This window comes from Molossus molossus, unplaced genomic scaffold (genome assembly GCF_014108415.1).
Source record: "Molossus molossus isolate mMolMol1 unplaced genomic scaffold, mMolMol1.p scaffold_m16_p_3, whole genome shotgun sequence".
NCBI lineage: Eukaryota > Metazoa > Chordata > Mammalia > Chiroptera > Molossidae > Molossus > Molossus molossus.
Genome location: NW_023425366.1, coordinates 119,785,500 through 119,803,586, shown reverse-complemented (window position 1 = coordinate 119,803,586; position 18,087 = coordinate 119,785,500). Strand labels below are relative to the sequence as shown.

Here is an 18,087-nt window from a genome sequence, read left to right as displayed (position 1 = left end):
CTGGTCAGAGAGCAGCCCTGAGGATCCAGGAGGCAACAAGGTCCAGAGAACAGTTACCAGCTTGGAGAGAGCCATGGGCAAGGAAACAGGTTTTACCATCTGTGACTCCAAAGTCCCCCTTCCCTGCCTGTCCCCACAGGGTGTGACACCTTGGATATGTGCTTGATCTTGATCCCGGCCACCAGGCTCTCTGGCTCAGCTTCAAAGTACTCTGTCCTGAGGGCTTTCTCGGGGTCCTGGTCTTCTTCCTCTTTCCCTAAAACCGTTCTTGGATGCCCACACCAATACGAGGGCTAGATTGGAAATCAGATAGGTCTCAGATGGCTGATTCATGTCAGGTCATTGTGATTGTGACTAACAGAGCAACAACTAACCAACATGTTCAATACACGCAGCAGCCAGCCCTCGGTGTTCCCTCCCACAAAGTGCTGCAGAGGAGACACTGTTTAGAGCCCCAGGGCTGGGTCAGGATCCAGCATAGCCCCTCACATCTCACTCCCTACTCCTAGGGAAGCACTCAGCCTCAGCTTCCTAATTTGCCATATAGCATGACAGCAACTCACAGGCTTATTGTCATATCATACTCAACTCAGATGTGACATGGAAGAAAAGCAAACAATGACATTTAATACAGACAGGTTATTGATTGTTCTAGTCCAAAGTGACATCAGGGCAGAAAATGAAGGTGGATGTGTTTCCACACCACCAGCTGCACCTTTATTCACCTACGTGGAAGCTCCTGAACTATGCAGGAGGAGTCCAAGGGCCAGGCCTCCCTCTGCTATGAGGAAGCCTTGTCCCACCCTGTCTAGAGGACGACTCTTTACCCTTTGTCTAGAAAAGGACAACCCCCTGCCTTGTCTAGAGGATGATGATCCTCCACCCTCTGTCTGGCCATCACAGGGACAGGCTGTGTGAGGGGTAAGACTATAACTACAAACTGTACACACACCCCACCCTCGAGGGAGGCCTGTTGGCATAGGTAACACAGGGCCATGGGCAGGGCCACAGGTAAGGGGAGAACAGGGCCTGGAAGAACTCTCAGTAAAGGTAAGCCTTTGAGGGGAGAATCTGTTTAACCCACAGCTATGTTCCCAGTGTATTTCCAGTGCCTGGAATAGTTCTGCACACCATAACCCACTGGTTTTTAAGCTACGCATTTCGCACATTTTAAGTGACTTTGAAATCAGAGTGTGTCTTAGAAATCATGGAATGCCACAATATTAAAATATTAAATATATTTTTCTTTCTTAGTAATAAAGTAATGGTATCTCTAAGAATCAGTGGCATTTTAGATTTGATCAAATATGTAGTGGACATTTGATAAATAGTTGTTGAATCAAAGAATGAACGCTGAAGTGGTACCTAACTATCAATAGGGAACTAGCTAAATACATGGTGGGGCATCCACGAAACACTGTGCAGTCATTAATAAATAAAGTTGATTCATAAATATGCATATATTTAAATATGGATATATTTATAAATAAAACAAAATTTACAAATATGTATAGATAAAAATATAAAAGTATATTTATGAATAGACCCATGTATATATGTACTTAAGATATCTAAGGTGTACTCATAAGTTTAAAAAAAAACAGTTTGAAGCATTTTGATAATACAATCCCTTTTTTTAAAAAACAAATGTATATATACATCCATGCAAACTAGAGGACAGTCTATGTATAGAAAAAAATTGGAAGAACTACACATTAAAACGTCAGCAGTGATTATCTCTGAGTAGTGGGACTGTGCTGTATATTCCAGCAGTGTGATCATTTTTACAAGAAGCCACATTATTTTGTGCACAGAAAACCCAACAAGTGGCAAGAAAGAGAGACTGAGGGCGAGGGTATGCTGCTGCTGTGGGTAGAGGGCCAGCTCGAGCTCCTTTTCTGACCCTGGAGTGTAGGGATCATCTCAGGAGGTAGTGGGGTAGTCTCAGGGTCCTTATGATATACAGCTCACCAACTGAGCAGAGGCTAAGGTCCTATATCCTGACCCAACTAGGCATCAAATGTCAGGGACTGGAGCGGTCCTGGAGGACATGCTGGGGAAACCTGCACCCTCCCCCCAACAGGTGGCCAGCGTGAGGAGCAACGGCATCAGGACTCACCATGATGAAGAAGTACCAGGGCTGGGGCACACCGAACTGCCCCGGGAGGATGGCCTCCACGTACCAGGTCACCAGGCCATAAAGGACGGAGTCCAACAGCAGCATGCCCAGCACTTGCCCAAAGGAGAAGTCGTCATCCACGTTGACGGGACTCAGGAGCTCTCGCCACTGGATGCCAGTGCCTGGAATACACACCAGGAAATGGGCCTGAAACAGACCTGCAGCTCCCCTCTCCCTGCCAACAGCAAAGTCAGCATGACTTCTCCCTTCCTGCTTTTATAGCAAATCTGATGACTCTCTTCAGGTCTTGAAGATAAGAGTGAGTTGCTAAATTGATATTATAGAACCAGCAAAAGCTCATTAACTGACTAGATAGGCTTGTGTTTGATTTATCACACACACACATATACATACAAATATCCATATATACAATATACATATACATGAACACATACACACATACATATACATACATACATGTGATTTGGGGTAAGCTCAACACTGGAACATTATGCATTTCATATAAATCTTTTTAAAAATGGAAAAAATTCTTTAGACACATAGAAGCTCTATTTAGTGGTGCTCATAGTGTTTTGTCTTCTCTGTTTTGCAACAGCACAGTTCAAATGATTCTTGGGGATTCTGTGTAGCCAGATGCCTTCTGTTGGCTCGAGAAACTGATGAAAATGGCTCCTCTCTGGCCTTGGTCAATGTTCACTTTCAAATAACTACAAATTTGTCTATTTTAAGAAAATTCAGTACATAACTTTGAAAAATGAGAGGTCATACAGTTAGATTATTTTTTGTAAGTGACTTTTCAAAAAGTATTTGAGCCCAGCCGGTGTGGCTGAGTGGATTGAGCATCATCCCATGGACAGAGGTCCTAGTTCAAGTTCCTGTCAGGGCACATGCCCGGGTTGCAGTCTTGATCCCCAGTAGGGGGCATGCAGGAGGCAGCTGATTTGTTTCTCTCTTACATTGATGTTTCTCTCTCTCCTCCTTCCTCTCTCTCTAAAGAATCAATAAAAGGGACTGTGCATTAAAAGTCTACATTGTACCTCACACTATTACACATGGAAATACATATATTTAAAACTACAGTGTCAGAAGACATCGCCAATTGAAGAAACAACCCTAAGCAAAGATAAAGCCACACTAAAAAAGAAAAGAGAAAGCTTGAAGGTCCCTGTGACTATCTACCTGCCTCCTTCCATAGACCCTCCTCCCTCTAACCAGAAGCTACAGCTAAGAACTGCATGGTTGGAAGAAACAAGAGCATTCGGCCTGAAAAAGAGAACATTTGGGTGCGGCAGGGCCAAAATAGTCTTAAAAGGCACACAGGTCAGTGATGTAGAAGGGAGATTGCATTTTACCCCCCGCTAGTGAAGCCAGAACAACAGGCAGAAGCTCCAGGGATACGATACCAGCACAACACCAGCCTCAAAGAAACTCACCTGTACCCCTCGAATCTCCTCTTGGAACCAGAGCAAAAAAAAAAAAAAAAGGGGGCCATCTACCTCTCCATGGCCCTTCTGTGAGAGGGGTTTAAGGGATCTGGGAATGAATGGGGCTTCTCCTAAGAGGTGAGCTCTATAACTCCTGAGACCTCCCAGCAGGTGAGGGGTTAAAGGTTACACTAGGTACCCTTTTATCACTTTATTATTTTATTTTTATTTTAGGACATTTTCCCATTGATGTAGGTAGAGTGGAAGGGAGGGAGGGTTGCCCCCTGTTCTACCTGACCACCAAGGGATCAAACTTGCAACTCAGGTACATGCCCTTGACTGGGAATCAAACCTGTGACCCTTTGGTCTTTAGGCCGACACTCTTAACTGCTGAGCCAAAATGGCCAGGGCCCTTTAATCACTTTTTCTTTTTTTAAATCCTCATCCGAGGATATTTTTTTCATTCATGTTCAGACAGAGTGGGAGGGAGGGAGGGCGAGAGAGGAGGAGAGAGAGTGAGAGAGAGAGAGAAAAATGGATTGGCTGCCTCCCACACAACCCAGACCAGGGCCAGGGGTTGAACTGCAATTGAGTGCCCTTGATCAGAATCAATCCCAAGACTCTTTGGTCTGCGGGCCAACACTCTAACCGCTGAGCCAAACCGGCCAGGGCTTTTTCAATCACTTTAGAGGAGAAGGCCTAACTCCATCAATTGAAATCAGAGCTGCTACTGCAGGTTTGCAAAGTGGGAGCCCACAAGGCCAAAGTCAGCCCAAAGAAGGGTTTTATTTGATCCCCATATTTTAGAAATCAGGAAATTTCATAAAAATCAAGAAAACAGTGTTTTGGTCTGTCTCTTGTTTTTCTCTTGGGCTTCCTCATCCTCACCGCCAATCATTGCCAATTTCAGGGGACCAGGAAGGGGGGAGATGTTAATTGTACCACTTTATGGAGAGCTAGGAGTAGATCAAAACCCAAGGACTTTGACAGAGAAAGACAGATGCCATGTGATTTCACTTAAATGTGGAATCTAAAAAACCAGGTAAATGAACGAGCAGAACAGAAACAGACTCAGATATAGAAAACATTTTGATGGTTGCCAGATGGAAGGGGGCTTTGGGGGGAAGGTGCAAAGGGTAAAGGGATTAAGAAGTACAAACTAGCCCTGGACAGTTTTGCTCAGTGGTTAGAGCGTCGGCCTGAGAACCAGAGAGTCCTGGGTTTGGTTCCTGCTAGGGGCACATGCCTTGGTTGCAGTTTGTGCCCGGCCCCGGTTGGAGTTGTGTGGGTGGCGACCACTCTATGTGTCTCTCTCACGTCAATGTTTCTCTCTCTCTCTTCCTCCCTCTCTCCCTCCTGCTCTATCTGAAGATAAATACAAAAATGTCCTCAGGTGAGAATAAAAAAAAAAATAAAGAAGTAAAGACTGGTAGTTATAGAATAGTCATGGGGATATAAAGTACAGCATAACCAATAATATTGTAATAACTATGCATGGTGCTAGATGGGTACTAGACTTATTGGAGTGATCACTTCATAAGTTATATTAAATGTCTAATCACTGGGTGGTACACCTGAAATTAGTATAATATTGTACATCAACTGTAATAGAAAAATAAATAATTATTTAAATAAAAACATGAACTTTGAGACCTGGAGTGTAATAATTCTGAATGCTTCCTGATGCAGGCAGAGACCCAGAGGTAACTGAGTAGAACCCCACATTGATAGGTGCAGATGCTCACATCCAATGTTTTCCTTCAGTAACAGCTGGTTCCAGGCAGAGCTTCGCGGGAACTCAAAGCTCAGACTACACTAGCCAAGTGGTGGATGCCAAGGACCTGTCTTCCAAACGCATCACTCGCTTAGTTGTCCTGATGTGTCTATTACCGGAGCTGGAGGTGCCTCTGCTTAGACTCTCTCTGGGTGTAACTGAATCAGGAAGGGCAGCTTGTGAAAATGAAAATACTCACCTTTTGCTTCAAATTTTCCTATGAGCTGGGCTCCCATTGCCATGGCGACATTGGACAGGAGACAGGAGAAGAGCTTCTGGCTAAGAGTCATCCAGTTGTATCGAGGAGCAACGAAGAAGTAGGGGATGTATGTAAAGAAGTATAGGCAGCCCCCAATGGCTGCTGCCATGTTGGCTACAGATGGAGAGAGAAAGTTAAGTGTGATAAAATCATGCATGATAATTTGCATGAATGTGTCAGAAGGAAGCATATGAGACTTGGGACACAGGCCCGGGTGCTGGGGAACTCCAGGCTTGGCTTGCAGTCTTTTCTCTAGTCTGAGTGCCTATGCCTTAGGGAATGTGACCCTGCCCAGGGTAGTGGGTGTCCTCCTCTTCCTGGGACCACACATTGATTTTTCCAGCCCTCTCCTACAGACTTCACCTCCAGTTGCTTTGACACTGCACATCTGACATGACTAATACTGAGCCCCTCACCTCAGACTTGCTTCTTGTCTGGTCTTCCCCCTCTTATTCCCTGCACAGATATTCGCTGAGTGCCTACTCTGTGCCAGGCCTTGCTTCAGGCACCAGAGACGGCTGCAAACATGATAGACAAAGCCCCACCCCACTCAAGTTTATAATCCCATGGGGACACAGATAGTGAATGAATGAGCAATAAGGCAAAGAATGAGGACAAGACATTCCCTGGGCCAGGGGCTGTGCCTGTGACCTGGTGGCCAAGGAAGGCTTTAACAAGAAAGTGACACATGGGAAAGATTTGAGAGAGGTGAGGACTGGGCTATGGAGGTATGGGGAAAACAGCATGGCTCTACTCCATACTGGCAGCCCTCAAATTCTTTGGTCGTAAGACTCCTTTACTCCCTTAAAAATTATTAAGGACATCAGAGAACTTTTGTTTATATGGGTTACATACACACACACACACACACACACACACACACACACATCAATGTTGACTGCATTAGAAAATAACACTAAAACATTTTAAAGATATTTAAGAATAAAAATAAACCCATTACAAGTTAACATAAATACTTTTATAAAAAGCAACTCCATTTCCCATAATTTAGTGAGACAAGTGCATTGTATTACATTTTTGCAAACCTCTACATATCTGACTTAGATTACAGCTGAGTTGTCATATCTGCTTCTGCATTCACTCTGTTGTGTTACATTGTTTTGGGTGAAGTGCATGAAATCAGCTTCACAGAGATAAGTAGTTGGAAAAAGGAGGAGTATTTAATAGCCTTTCAGATGTTTGTGGATATTCTTTTTTTTTGATACTACACCATTTAACAAGTGGTAGTTTCTTAAAGGTTAGGTGCCATGTGGAATGAAACTAACTAACTTTTCATACTGTTTCACTAAAATCCATTGGTCTAACTTGCACTTTGAATGGATTAATCTTGTAAGATATTATAAGATGATGCAATGATCACTTGGAAAATATTGCTTATTGAGTTATGCAGATATAAATTTTGACATATTTTGCTCTGCATGGTTTGGCTCAGCGGTTAGAGTGTCGGCCTGCAGTCCAGAAGACCCGGGTTCAGTTCCCACTAAGGGCATGTACCTCAGTTGCAGTTTGTCCCCGGCCCTGCCTGGTTGGGTTGTGCAGGTGGCAGCCACTCAATGTGTCCCTTTCACATCGATGTCTCTCTCTCTCTCTCTCTGTCTCTCTCTCTTCCTCTCTCTCCCTCTCACTCTATCTGAACAAAAAATGGAAAAAATGTCCTCCAGTGAGGATGAAAAAAAAATGTCGACACATTTTATTATACAACAGAGGACCTAAGTAGACATTTCTCCAAAGATGTCATACAAGTGGCCAACAGACACATGAAAAGATGCTCAACATCACTGATCATCAGGGGAATGCAAATCAAAACCACAATGAAATACCACCTCACACCTCTCAGAATGGCTATCATTAAAAAGACAACAAAAACATGTTGGTGAGGATGTGGAGAACAGTACGGAGAATCTTCAAAAAATAAAAATAGAACTACTACATGACTTAGCAATTACATTCCTAGGTGTTTATCTGAAGAAAACAAAAACAATTATTGGAAAAGTTATATGCACCCGTATGTTCATTGCAGCGAAGATATGTAGGCAATCTAAGTGTCCATCAATAGATGAATGGATAAAGATGTGGTACATATATACAATGGGACTTAGCTATAAAAAAATGAAATCTTGCCATCTGCAAACCTATAGAGTATTATGTTATGTGAAATAAGTTGGACAGAGAAAGACAAATATCATATGCTCTCACTTATACATGGAATTTAAAAAACAAAACAAACAAATAAAACAGAACAGATATAAACTCAGAGATACATAGAATAAATTGATGGCTGCCAGAGGAGAGAGCGGTGTGGGGAAGGGTGGAAAAGGGGAAGGAGATTAAGAAATACAAACTTCCCATTATAAAATAAGTCATGAGGACATAATTTACAGCATAGGACCACAGTCAATAACATCATTACTGTATAACTATGTATGGTGTTAGATAATTACTAGGCCTATTGTAGTGATCACTTTGTATGGTACATAAATGTTGAATCACTATGTTGTACACCTGAAACAAATATACTTACTATATATCAATTATAATTTTTTAAAAAAGAATTATTCAGGGATGTACTTCAACACTCAAAAAATTGAGTCCAAGGAAGATACAGAGTACAAAAACACTTCAGTCTGTGGGTTATTTCTATTTATCCCCAAACAAAACTGCCAGGTTTTCTGGGGTTTTATCACCCCACAGTCCTCTGTTCCCAGGGGTCAGGAAGACTCACCTTTGCTGAAGAAGGTGCTGACCATGAAGCTGAAGGAGATGGAGGAGATGGCAAAGCAGGCCAGGAAGACCAGCACCAGTGAGGGGTCGCTGTGTGCGAGCACTGCCACGTCCTTCTTCACCTGCACGGGGTGCCACCCCAGAGGTCAGCATGCACACATTAGAACAGGAAAGGTAGAGACAATACATGTTCCAGCCACAAATGAGACGGGAAGGAAGGGGATTGGTGAAGGGGCTACACTTAGTGTATGACTGAGAAACCACTGCTCCTCTCTACTAAGCCCAGGCAGACTCCCCTGAAATCTGCAAACATGGAATCTTGGGGTCTCTGTGGAGGTACTACGGCTGCCTCTGGCTGTCCCATCAATTTGAATACCATGCTCTTGATATCAGACTCCCCCCCTTTTTTTTTAAAGGATTTAAAAAAATATGCATTTTTAAAAAATTGATTTTGGGAGAAGGAGAGATAGAAACATCGATGAGAGAGAAACAACGATTGGTTGCCTCCTGCACACCCCGTTCTGGGGATTGAGCCTGGGCATGTGCTCTGAATGGGAATCAAACCAGTGACTTCTTGGTGCATAGGCTGTTGCTCAACCACCAAGCCACGTCGGCCAGGCCAAACTCCTTCTTGAAGCCACATTTACCTTGACACAGAAGAGCAGGGTCATGAAGGAGACTGCGATAAGGAGGAAGAGGAAGAAGAGCAGGAACCATGCAGTCCAGTGCAGCCAGCTGCTGAGCCCCATCATGCGCATGTACTCCTGGGGGAAGAACGACATATGCTCTGACACATGCCCTGACACACCCCCTGCCTGGCATCCCTGCTTGGGGCGATGTCCCACTGCCTGCCACACGCCAGGCCCTGGTGCCTTCCTCACATTGACTTTCCTCAGAGCCTCTGTGTGTGTGATTGTGACTGCAGATGTGTGGTGTTGGACATCGGCCAAAAGAGGACATGGGACACCTGGGCCATAGACCAGGGGCTGGGACAGTGAAACACACTGGCCAGAGGCAGAAGACATAGGTCCCACCGTCTTGTCAGCATGAGGACAAGCTGACTTTGGGGCATGAGGACTTTGGCGCTCTTCCTACCTTTCCCATCCTCTGTTTCCAAGCCACTATTAGCCATCTTTCCCCTCACCTGAGTGAGCTCCCTTGCTGTCAGTCAGTAATTACACCCCCCCTCCCCTTAACCTTGTGCTTCAGTCAGGGCCTGAGGTGGGCAAGCATTGTGCCAAGCTAATGAACTCCCTCAGCAGTCCTTCATTCCGTGGAGCAATCCCAAACTCCTGGCCTGTGCTTCCCAGTCTTCTCTGGGTACCCCTGACTGCCCCTCAAGCAGCTGTGTGGCAGCTGGTGCTGGGGTTTTGAGTCAGGATAGTGGAGCCCAGCCCCTCCACTGTCTAGTGCCAACTACACTAATTCCCGTGCTGCAAATCCCCAGGGCTGTTCCAGGACCAAAGGTGACTGTGGGAATTCTTTACCCGCCAGAGCACTGCCTTCCCTCCTGCTATTCTGAAATGAGGGGTCCAGACTATTGTTGTGAGGGGCAAGGGCCCCTACAGGAAGGGCAGGAGCATAGTGATGCTTGGAAATGGCCTTCCTCCAGGGTTCCAATTAGGCTGTCAGAAGGTGTGGTGAGGAAATCCAGCTACTCCATTGACCAAACTTACCAGGGAGTCCCAGGACACATAAGGCTGCGATGTTCAATGGAGTGGTCAGTGGCCACATGAGGCTCTTTCAATTAAAATTAAAAATTCAGCCCTTCAGCTGTGCTAGGCACAAGTGCTCAGTGCTGACAGTACTGGACAGCAGACACAGGACATGTCCATCCAGCATCATGGAATGTCCCATTGGGTAGCACTAGTCTGGAGGAGGGGACCAGCACTGATTGTCTCTTATAAGCCAGGCACCAAGCCAGGCTTTTGATTTTCCACCTTCTTCTTATGCCCAGTTTCGCACCCTCAGAAAAATGGGATGATTGGTACAAAGGTCACTCATGTACCCACCACTTAGATTCAATAACCATTTAACATTCTGCCATGCTGGTTTTATCTGTAGGTGTGCATGTGTACAAACATTACTTTCTGAGCCATTTCAATGTCCACTGATAACTATTGAAACTAAACATTATGCCTTTTTATCAAAGTTATTTAAGGCGCTCAAGCACACAATACCCACCTCATCGGTTCTCCCAGCCCCAACAATCGCAGAGTTGGTGTCTCTGAGAACACTCTAAATGTCAAATCACTGGCACTTCAGGTATTGCCAAAAGAGAAACTTTAAATAAATTTTGGATACTTTTGGCAATGTCATTGGTATGGGTTTAGAGGTGACACCATTCATTCAGGTGCACTCAGTTAAGTCCATGATATTCTTTTAGAGTAACACTTCATATACTGAATTTCCCATCATGTTGTACTTGACAGTCTAGAACCACAGTTGCCCTTGATCTATATGCAAAGTGAACTAGCTTTCTGCTCAGCCATATATTTAAACATTTTGGCTCACTGTTGAACTAATCTCTAGAGCGGCTCAGTTCAACAGAAACTTCGCGGACCACATATGTAATTCAGAAATGTATAGTAGCCACAAAGAAAAAGTTAAAAGAAACAAGTAAAATTAATTTCAACAATGTATTTTACTTAACCCAATGTGTCCAAAATATTGTCTTTTCAACATATAACCAATATAGAAAGTACTAATGAAACAGTTTACGTTCTTTTTTCCATACTAAGGCTTCAAAAATCCTGTTTATGTTTTACACTCTTCACATGACTCAGTTCAGACCAGATACACTACAAGTGCTGGAAGTCCAAGGGCTTGTGGCTCCGTGTTGGACAAGGCAGCGCCAGAGCCATGTTCACAAAATATGGTGCTTTCTTATGGTTTTAAAGATCTGGATATACCAGGGCAGGTTTCAAAGAAGCCCCCAAATAGGCTAGAGCCACCATGGGAACCTGCCTCACTCCAAACTGCTCTGTGGCTCCTGACGACAGGGCCCAGGACACAACTACCCCACAGTGGCACTGTGCCTAGAATCAAAATGTTTTAAAGCCAAATGCAAATCAGGTTACCTTCAGTTTCCGCTCCTTTTCCTGCACGACAGCCCGGATGATGGTGAGTGAGGTGTAAATAAAACTCAGCATGAGCAGCAGGGGGAGCTGGTACTGGATGGCGACCAGAAAGGGGTCCGAAATGAAAGGCGGGTATGGGAATCTCTTTGCTATCACAGTGAGCTTCTCAAACAGCTGATGCGTGGAGGCGTTTGTGTGGTACTGCATGATGGCTCTGTCCACAGCGTGCTGCACAGCCAGGAAGCCTTCTCGGATGTACCCTGAGGTCAACATGTGTTGGAAAAGCTGTAGCATGAGTGCTCCCATCTCAGAGAACCATGTGCACTGAGCTGTACCAGGGTCTCCCTGTTGAATGTGGCTACAGAGCAACATAGCCTAATACCCTGAGGTCTCCTTCACTCTTCTAGTTTGTAGGAACCTCCAGAATTCCCTGGCTTGTGGCCCCTCCCTCCCCCTTCAAAGCCAGCCAAGTAGCATCTCTTTGACCCTGCTGTTGCCATCACATCTTTTTCTGACCCTCCCTTCTGCCTTCCTTGTCTACTTTTAAGGACCTAGTGATTACAGTGGGCCCAATGGGATAATCAACAATAATCTGGCTATCTTAAGGCTAGCTGATTAGCAACTTTTATTCCATCTGCCACCTTAATTCCCCTTTGCCACATTTCCTGACAGGTAGTGAGGTTTAGGATGTGGACATCTTTAGAGGGCCATAATTCTGCCAACCAGAAAGCTCTGCCCTTGAGTTACCATCTCAGAGGGGGAAGACACCACAGCCCAAAGACCACTGTTGTAAGATCTTTGTGTATCTTGTGGTTTCCCCAAAGTGGTTTGTAATAAAATTCTTAAAGTGAAAAGGGCCTGAGAGAACTGGTAAACTGGGCCAATAGTATTCTATTCCAGAACCAAGCCTGGGAGGGACTGGGCCTAAGGAAGGAGCGGGCATGGCCTCAGGAGAGAAAAAGGCAGCCTGAGCACCTGAGGCCGGAGCCCAAGGAACAGGGGGAACATGGGTGCAGGTCTGGGTGGAGTGGGCACCCTCACTCATAAAATACAGTGTCATTTAGAACATCTGATGTCTTTTAACTGCCTGGGTTCCAGCCTCTAGAAAAGAGAAAAGAGAAAAGCAATATACCAACCATACCCCATATGGGGTTACCAAACCTGTGTTTCTACTGTTTCCCTTAGGTTAAGTCTTTTTATGGTGGTGATAATAGTAGATGCTCAATTAAGGTCACTCATTGTTGTATTGGGTAGGGGTCTGGCTCTCATCTTTACAAAACCTGCATAGGAGCTAACAATATCCGCACTGAACAGATGGGACCACTGAGACCCAGGCAGCTCAGACACACAACGTGGCGGGGAAAGATAAGATGGGACCCTGGTCTCTGGCTTCAAAGCCAGTGTCTTTTCACAACATGATACCACCTCTTCCATGAAATATCCTGCCTGCCTGCTCACACACTGTTCTCTCATGAGGCTTTGCCTTGTTATCATATAGTCTTTACCATCATGACTTGTGTGGCTGCTCAACACTTTGAGGAATGAAGCCATCACTCTGTAATCAGTCATTTCCCATTGCTGAACTTTTTGTGATTGTAAGTAGAGCTATAGCGAACATATTTGTGCATGTGGATTTTCTCCTTCTTTTAGACTACTCCAGAGTTCAAGTCTTATCAGGGCAATCAGTGGGTCTAAGGTATGGACCTTTAAGGGGGGGCTGGGGAAGAACACTGGACTAAATTTACCAAGTGCCTGCTGTGTGCCAGGTTCCCATCCTTGCCACACTGCTCAAGGCCTTCATGCTTTTCTAACTGCTCTGTATGAGTCCTTTATACAACAAAAGATACTTGCCCTTTGTCATTTGCTGAACATGTTTTCCCTAGTCTTCTATTTGCTTTTTTTTTTCTTCATTGATTTTAGAGAGAGAGAAGGAAGAGGGAGAGAGAGATAGAAACATCGATGAGAGAGAACATCGACTGGCCGCCTCCTGCATGCCCCCCACTGCGGATTGAGCCCACAACCTGGGTACGTGCCCTGATCGGGAATTGAACCTGCAACCTCCTGGTGCATGGGTCAATGCTCAACCACTGAGCCACACTGGCCAGGTGTCTTCTATTTGCTTTTAATATCAATATTATGTCCTTTGCCCTGGCCAGTTTGGCTCAGCAGTAGAGCGTTGGCTGGCAGACCAATGAGTCACGGGTTTGATTCTGATCAAGGGCACATACCTCAGTTGTGGTTTGTCCCCAGCACTGGTCAGGGTTGTGTGGGAGGCAACCAGTTGATGTGTCCCTCTCATGTCGATGTTTCTCCCTCTCCCTTTCTCTTCTTCCCACTCTATCTGAAGATAAACAGAAAAATATCCTCAGGTGAGAACTAAAAAAAAAAAAAAAAATCAATATCATGTCCTTGAAATCTGTCAATCTTTCCTTCTGAGAATTTTTTTCTGTTGCTTCCAAGCTTAGGAAATTGTCCACACAAGCAGGATCTCTAGTCCAGCCCCTGGGTCTCAGCAATCAGTCTCTCCTGTTGTTGATGTGGTTTCACCTTATCTCCAGGTTGGTGACCTGTCCAGAACCTCATTTTGGGGCCTCAGGCACCTCACCTTGCCTCACTCATCTTTTTTTGGTTTTGTTAATCCTCAGCCAAGAATATTTTTCCATTGATTTTTCAGATAAAGTAGAAGGGAGAGAGAGAAACACTGATGTGAGAGAGACACATCAATTGGTTGCTTCCCACATGATCCTGACCGGGGATCAAACCTGCAACCCAGGTACATGCCCTTGACTGGGAATTAAACCCATGACCCTTTGATCTGTGGGCTGATGCTCTAATCGTTGAGGCAAACCGGCCAGGGCACCTTGCTTATCTTAGTTCCTGTTCTGGATTTAAAATCTTGTCCTGGAACATTAGCCTGGTGACAGGCCCTGACACCAGCCCACCCGTAATGCTGGCTGCACACATGCTGCCTCCTTCCTACCTCTTAGGGACATTCTTGGGTCTTTCCATCAAAACCTCTAATAATCTCTGCCTCCCACAGACCTGTGGAATCCTGTGCTCTTTGCAACACTTTGGATGCTATGGAAACCTGTACTTGGGTCTCAGCCTAAGGGCGCCATCTAGTCCTATTACTTCTTGGGTATCTAGCATGTTCCAAGATACGACCATGCTTAAAGGAGACAAACATGCCAACTACCTGCTAAAGTCACATGGGACAACAACACACGCACTGACAGGGTATAGCTACCTAAGATCCAACTTCTACAAACATTCCAATGCATCAATTAAACCACAGATCAATTAAATAACCACAGAGCTTAAAAGCCTATAAAACTATACAGAGGCAGCAAGGAAAACATAAAATCAAGCCCAAAAGATTCAGTGCAAACTGAAGTTCCCTAAAAACTGAAATATAAATGTTTCATCTGAGAACATGTGTCTTCTGAGAAACAGGAAGGGAAAATTTGCTGTTTCAGAGATTATTTTAGCCTTACAGAAGACAGTTTTATTGGATATTTTCTTCCTTCTCCTACAAAGAAGATCAAATATTCCTAAAAACTATTTCTACAGAGAAATGCAAGGTGGGTTTCCCCGATGTAATTATCACAGCAGCACCTTGGGCGGTAACACGACCCTACAGGTGCTTCTCACCAGGTTCTCCACCATCAGGGGATGCAGGTTCCCTTGGTCCTGGGTGTGGGAAAAGTGGAAAAAGGGAAGTGGTGTGCCATCCCTCTGTCTCTTTCAGGAAAAAGGAGCCTGTTTGGGTCCACATGTAATTTCTTCGTGTGTAACTGAACCGTAAGTGATATTTCACCTGTGGAAACAAAGAGAAAACCAACTGTTCTGAGGGATCCAGACAGAGGAACAAACATCTGTATCAAATGAGAGAGGTTAGGGAACTCTGTTATTCTGTGAACTCACCACTCTCCCAGTGCCTCTCCCCGCCCTCCACCAATATGCACATGGTCTATGAATGTCAGAGTGAGTGGTCCTGCGCCACAGGTGGGAATAGGAAACCCCACAGGGGCACCTTGGGTGTTCTTTGCCACCCTTCTCTTGCCATCTACCCACATGAACTCCACATGTGAGTGGAGGGCCCTCGAAATAATGCTAGAGGGATTAGATGGTTTCCCAGTTTTAATGCCATCGGACAAGCAAAAACCTTTGTTTGTTTTAAATATATAACAGAAATGCTACTGCCACATCATATTTCAGTCCCGAGTATCTGCTACTTCTTATCTATCCTATATGACTCTATCCAAAGAGGCCTGGAGACCAGTAACACCTTTTATGAAATGAGAGGACATAAAGAGGCCTAAAGTGATGGCTTATAGGTCGCTTTATTCAAGCAGGTAAGGTTTCTAAATTTCTCTGGCCTGATGGGCTAACCCATCCCCAGGGCTCCCTCAGTGGGGACTGAGATGGCAATATTGGACCCAAAGGGAAAGTCTGATATTCACTCCCAGGCCGGCAGAGCACTTTTGTAGGCTGAATTAGCTTGGGGTGGGAGATGGGGGATGGACTCGGTTTTGTGGGGCTGAGTCCTCACCTCCAGGGGCAGGGGGTCCTTGCTGTGGTTGAAGGTGTGCTCGAACACCACGGCGGCCAGCACGTTGGAGGAGCGGTTGTCATACTTGATGTAGTCCTCAAAGTCCTTCTCCGAGGGAAAGCCACGAACTGTGAAGAGCATTGAAGCTAAGTTGCCCAATCGTCTGCCCCACTTGAAAAATCTGGACGGTTCGGTCCTTTGCAGATAAAAGACTGAAAACTTACAAGTTTCTCTAGGGTTGTGTAACCTTTCCTAAGACCCGAGGAAGCTTTTGCTTTAGGCAGAGAGGCAGGCTGCCATGAAGATGGGCAGAACCTCTCAATCACAGCCGGCCCTGGGTTTCTGGTGAGACTAGAGGTAGAGCTGGCAGCAATGCCAAGTCCATAACCCTCCTCCATGTGGGCGGCCACCCTGTACTGGGTTCCACTGCCAGGTTAAGCCCTCTTACAGCCACAGTGGTGTGCTTTAAAAATTTCAGTAGACACTAACGTATAGCTTGCTAAATGATTCTCTATCCCCCAGAACCCATTTCATATAAAGGGTTTTACTGTAATCACTTGGTGAGGGACCAAGAATCTTCTCCTAAGTCTTGGCTATATTGAATCAAACAAGCCACAGGAGGTACATACCAAAATCAAGAGAAGAAAGGGAATAATACTTTTTTTTTAACTCCCCACCCAAAGATATTTTTCTACTGATTTTTTTAGATAGAGAGGAAGGGCAGGAGAGAGAGCAACACATCGATTGGTTGCCTCCCGTATGACCCTGACAAGGGCTGGGGATCGAACCTGCGACCCGGGTGTACCTTTGACTGGAAATTGAACCTGAGACCCTTTGGTCCAATTCTCTAATCTTGAGCCAAACCAGCCAGGGCAGATAATACTTTTCATCCTGAAAACAAAGAGCTAGAAAAGGTGACTAGCATGTATTTACTGGGAATATCCCTCAACAGGCTTCCTAATGACTTTTTTTTTCTTTTCTTAATCCTCACCAGAGGACATTTTTCCATTTTTTGTTCAGATAGAGTGGGAGGGAGAGAGAGGAAGAGAGAGAGAGAAACATCGATGTGAAAGGGACACATCGAGTGGTTGCCACCCGCACGACCAACCAGGGCCGGGGACAAACTGCAACCGAGGTACGTGCCCTTAACGGGAACCGAACCCGGGTGTCTCTGGACTGCAGGCCGACACTCTAACCGCTGAGCCAAACTGGCCAGGGCCTAATGACTTTTTTTTTAATCCTCACCCAAGGATATTTTTCCATCTTTATTTTTCAGACAGAGTGGGAGGGGGAGAGAGAGAGAAACACTGATGTGAGAAAAACACATCGACTGGTTGCCTCCCGCATGACCCTGATCAGGGCCAGGGACAAACTACAACCGAGGTACGTACCCTTGACTGGAAGTGAACCCACAACTCTTTGGTCCACGGGTTGACGCTCTAATCGCTGAGCAAAACCAGCTAGGACATGACTTTTTTTAAAAAATCTGCCTGAGGATATGCTTTTATTGATCTCAGAGAGAGGGAAAGGGAGAGAGAGAGATATATAGAGAGAAACATTGATGTGAGAGAGAAACATCGATTGGTTGCCTCTCATATGTACCCTGACTGAGGGTTGAACCCACAACCTAGGTATGTGCCCTGACTGGGAATTGAACCTGCAACCCTATGGTGTATGGGACAATACTCCAAACAACTGAGCCACCCAGCCAGGGCCTAATGATTCTGACTTTTGTGTTGTTGTTAATCCTCACTCAAGAATATTTTTCCATTGATTTTTAGAGAGTGGAAGGGAAGGAGGAATGGAGAGATAGAGAGAGAGACATCAATATAAATATGAAAGAGACATATCGATTGGTTGCCTCCCCCACACACCCTAAACTAACCCAGGTACATGCCCTTGACTGGGAATCACACCCAAGATCTGTTGATGCATGGGCCGACACTCTAACCATTGAGCCACACCAGCTAGGGCCTAATGACTCTTCTTTAGAGCTGTCCTTCCAAAACCACATCCCAAAAAAGATTCTTGGCACCATGCTCTCAAACTGTATCTTGCCCTTATAATTAAAGAGCTTTCTTTAGGTATGTGGCCACCCATTCCCCCTGTAGATAAT

At 45.1% G+C, this 18,087-nt stretch overlaps 1 protein-coding gene across 2 annotated transcripts in view; it reads right to left on the bottom strand.

Moving 5' to 3' along the window:
* The window catches only part of LOC118641821 (ATP-binding cassette sub-family A member 3), a 51,526-nt gene that overhangs the window by 22,772 nt on the left and 10,667 nt on the right, over nt 1-18,087 (bottom strand). For both annotated transcript variants that reach the window (XM_036279402.1, XM_036279403.1), the window contains 8 exons: nt 15,972-16,099; nt 15,071-15,236; nt 11,420-11,679; nt 8,987-9,103; nt 8,341-8,461; nt 5,538-5,711; nt 2,120-2,301; nt 150-293 (listed from right to left, as the gene is read on the bottom strand). In XM_036279402.1, coding sequence (XP_036135295.1) covers nt 150-293; nt 2,120-2,301; nt 5,538-5,711; nt 8,341-8,461; nt 8,987-9,103; nt 11,420-11,679; nt 15,071-15,236; nt 15,972-16,099 — 1,292 coding nt within the window. The remainder of the gene's footprint in view (nt 1-149; nt 294-2,119; nt 2,302-5,537; nt 5,712-8,340; nt 8,462-8,986; nt 9,104-11,419; nt 11,680-15,070; nt 15,237-15,971; nt 16,100-18,087) is intronic.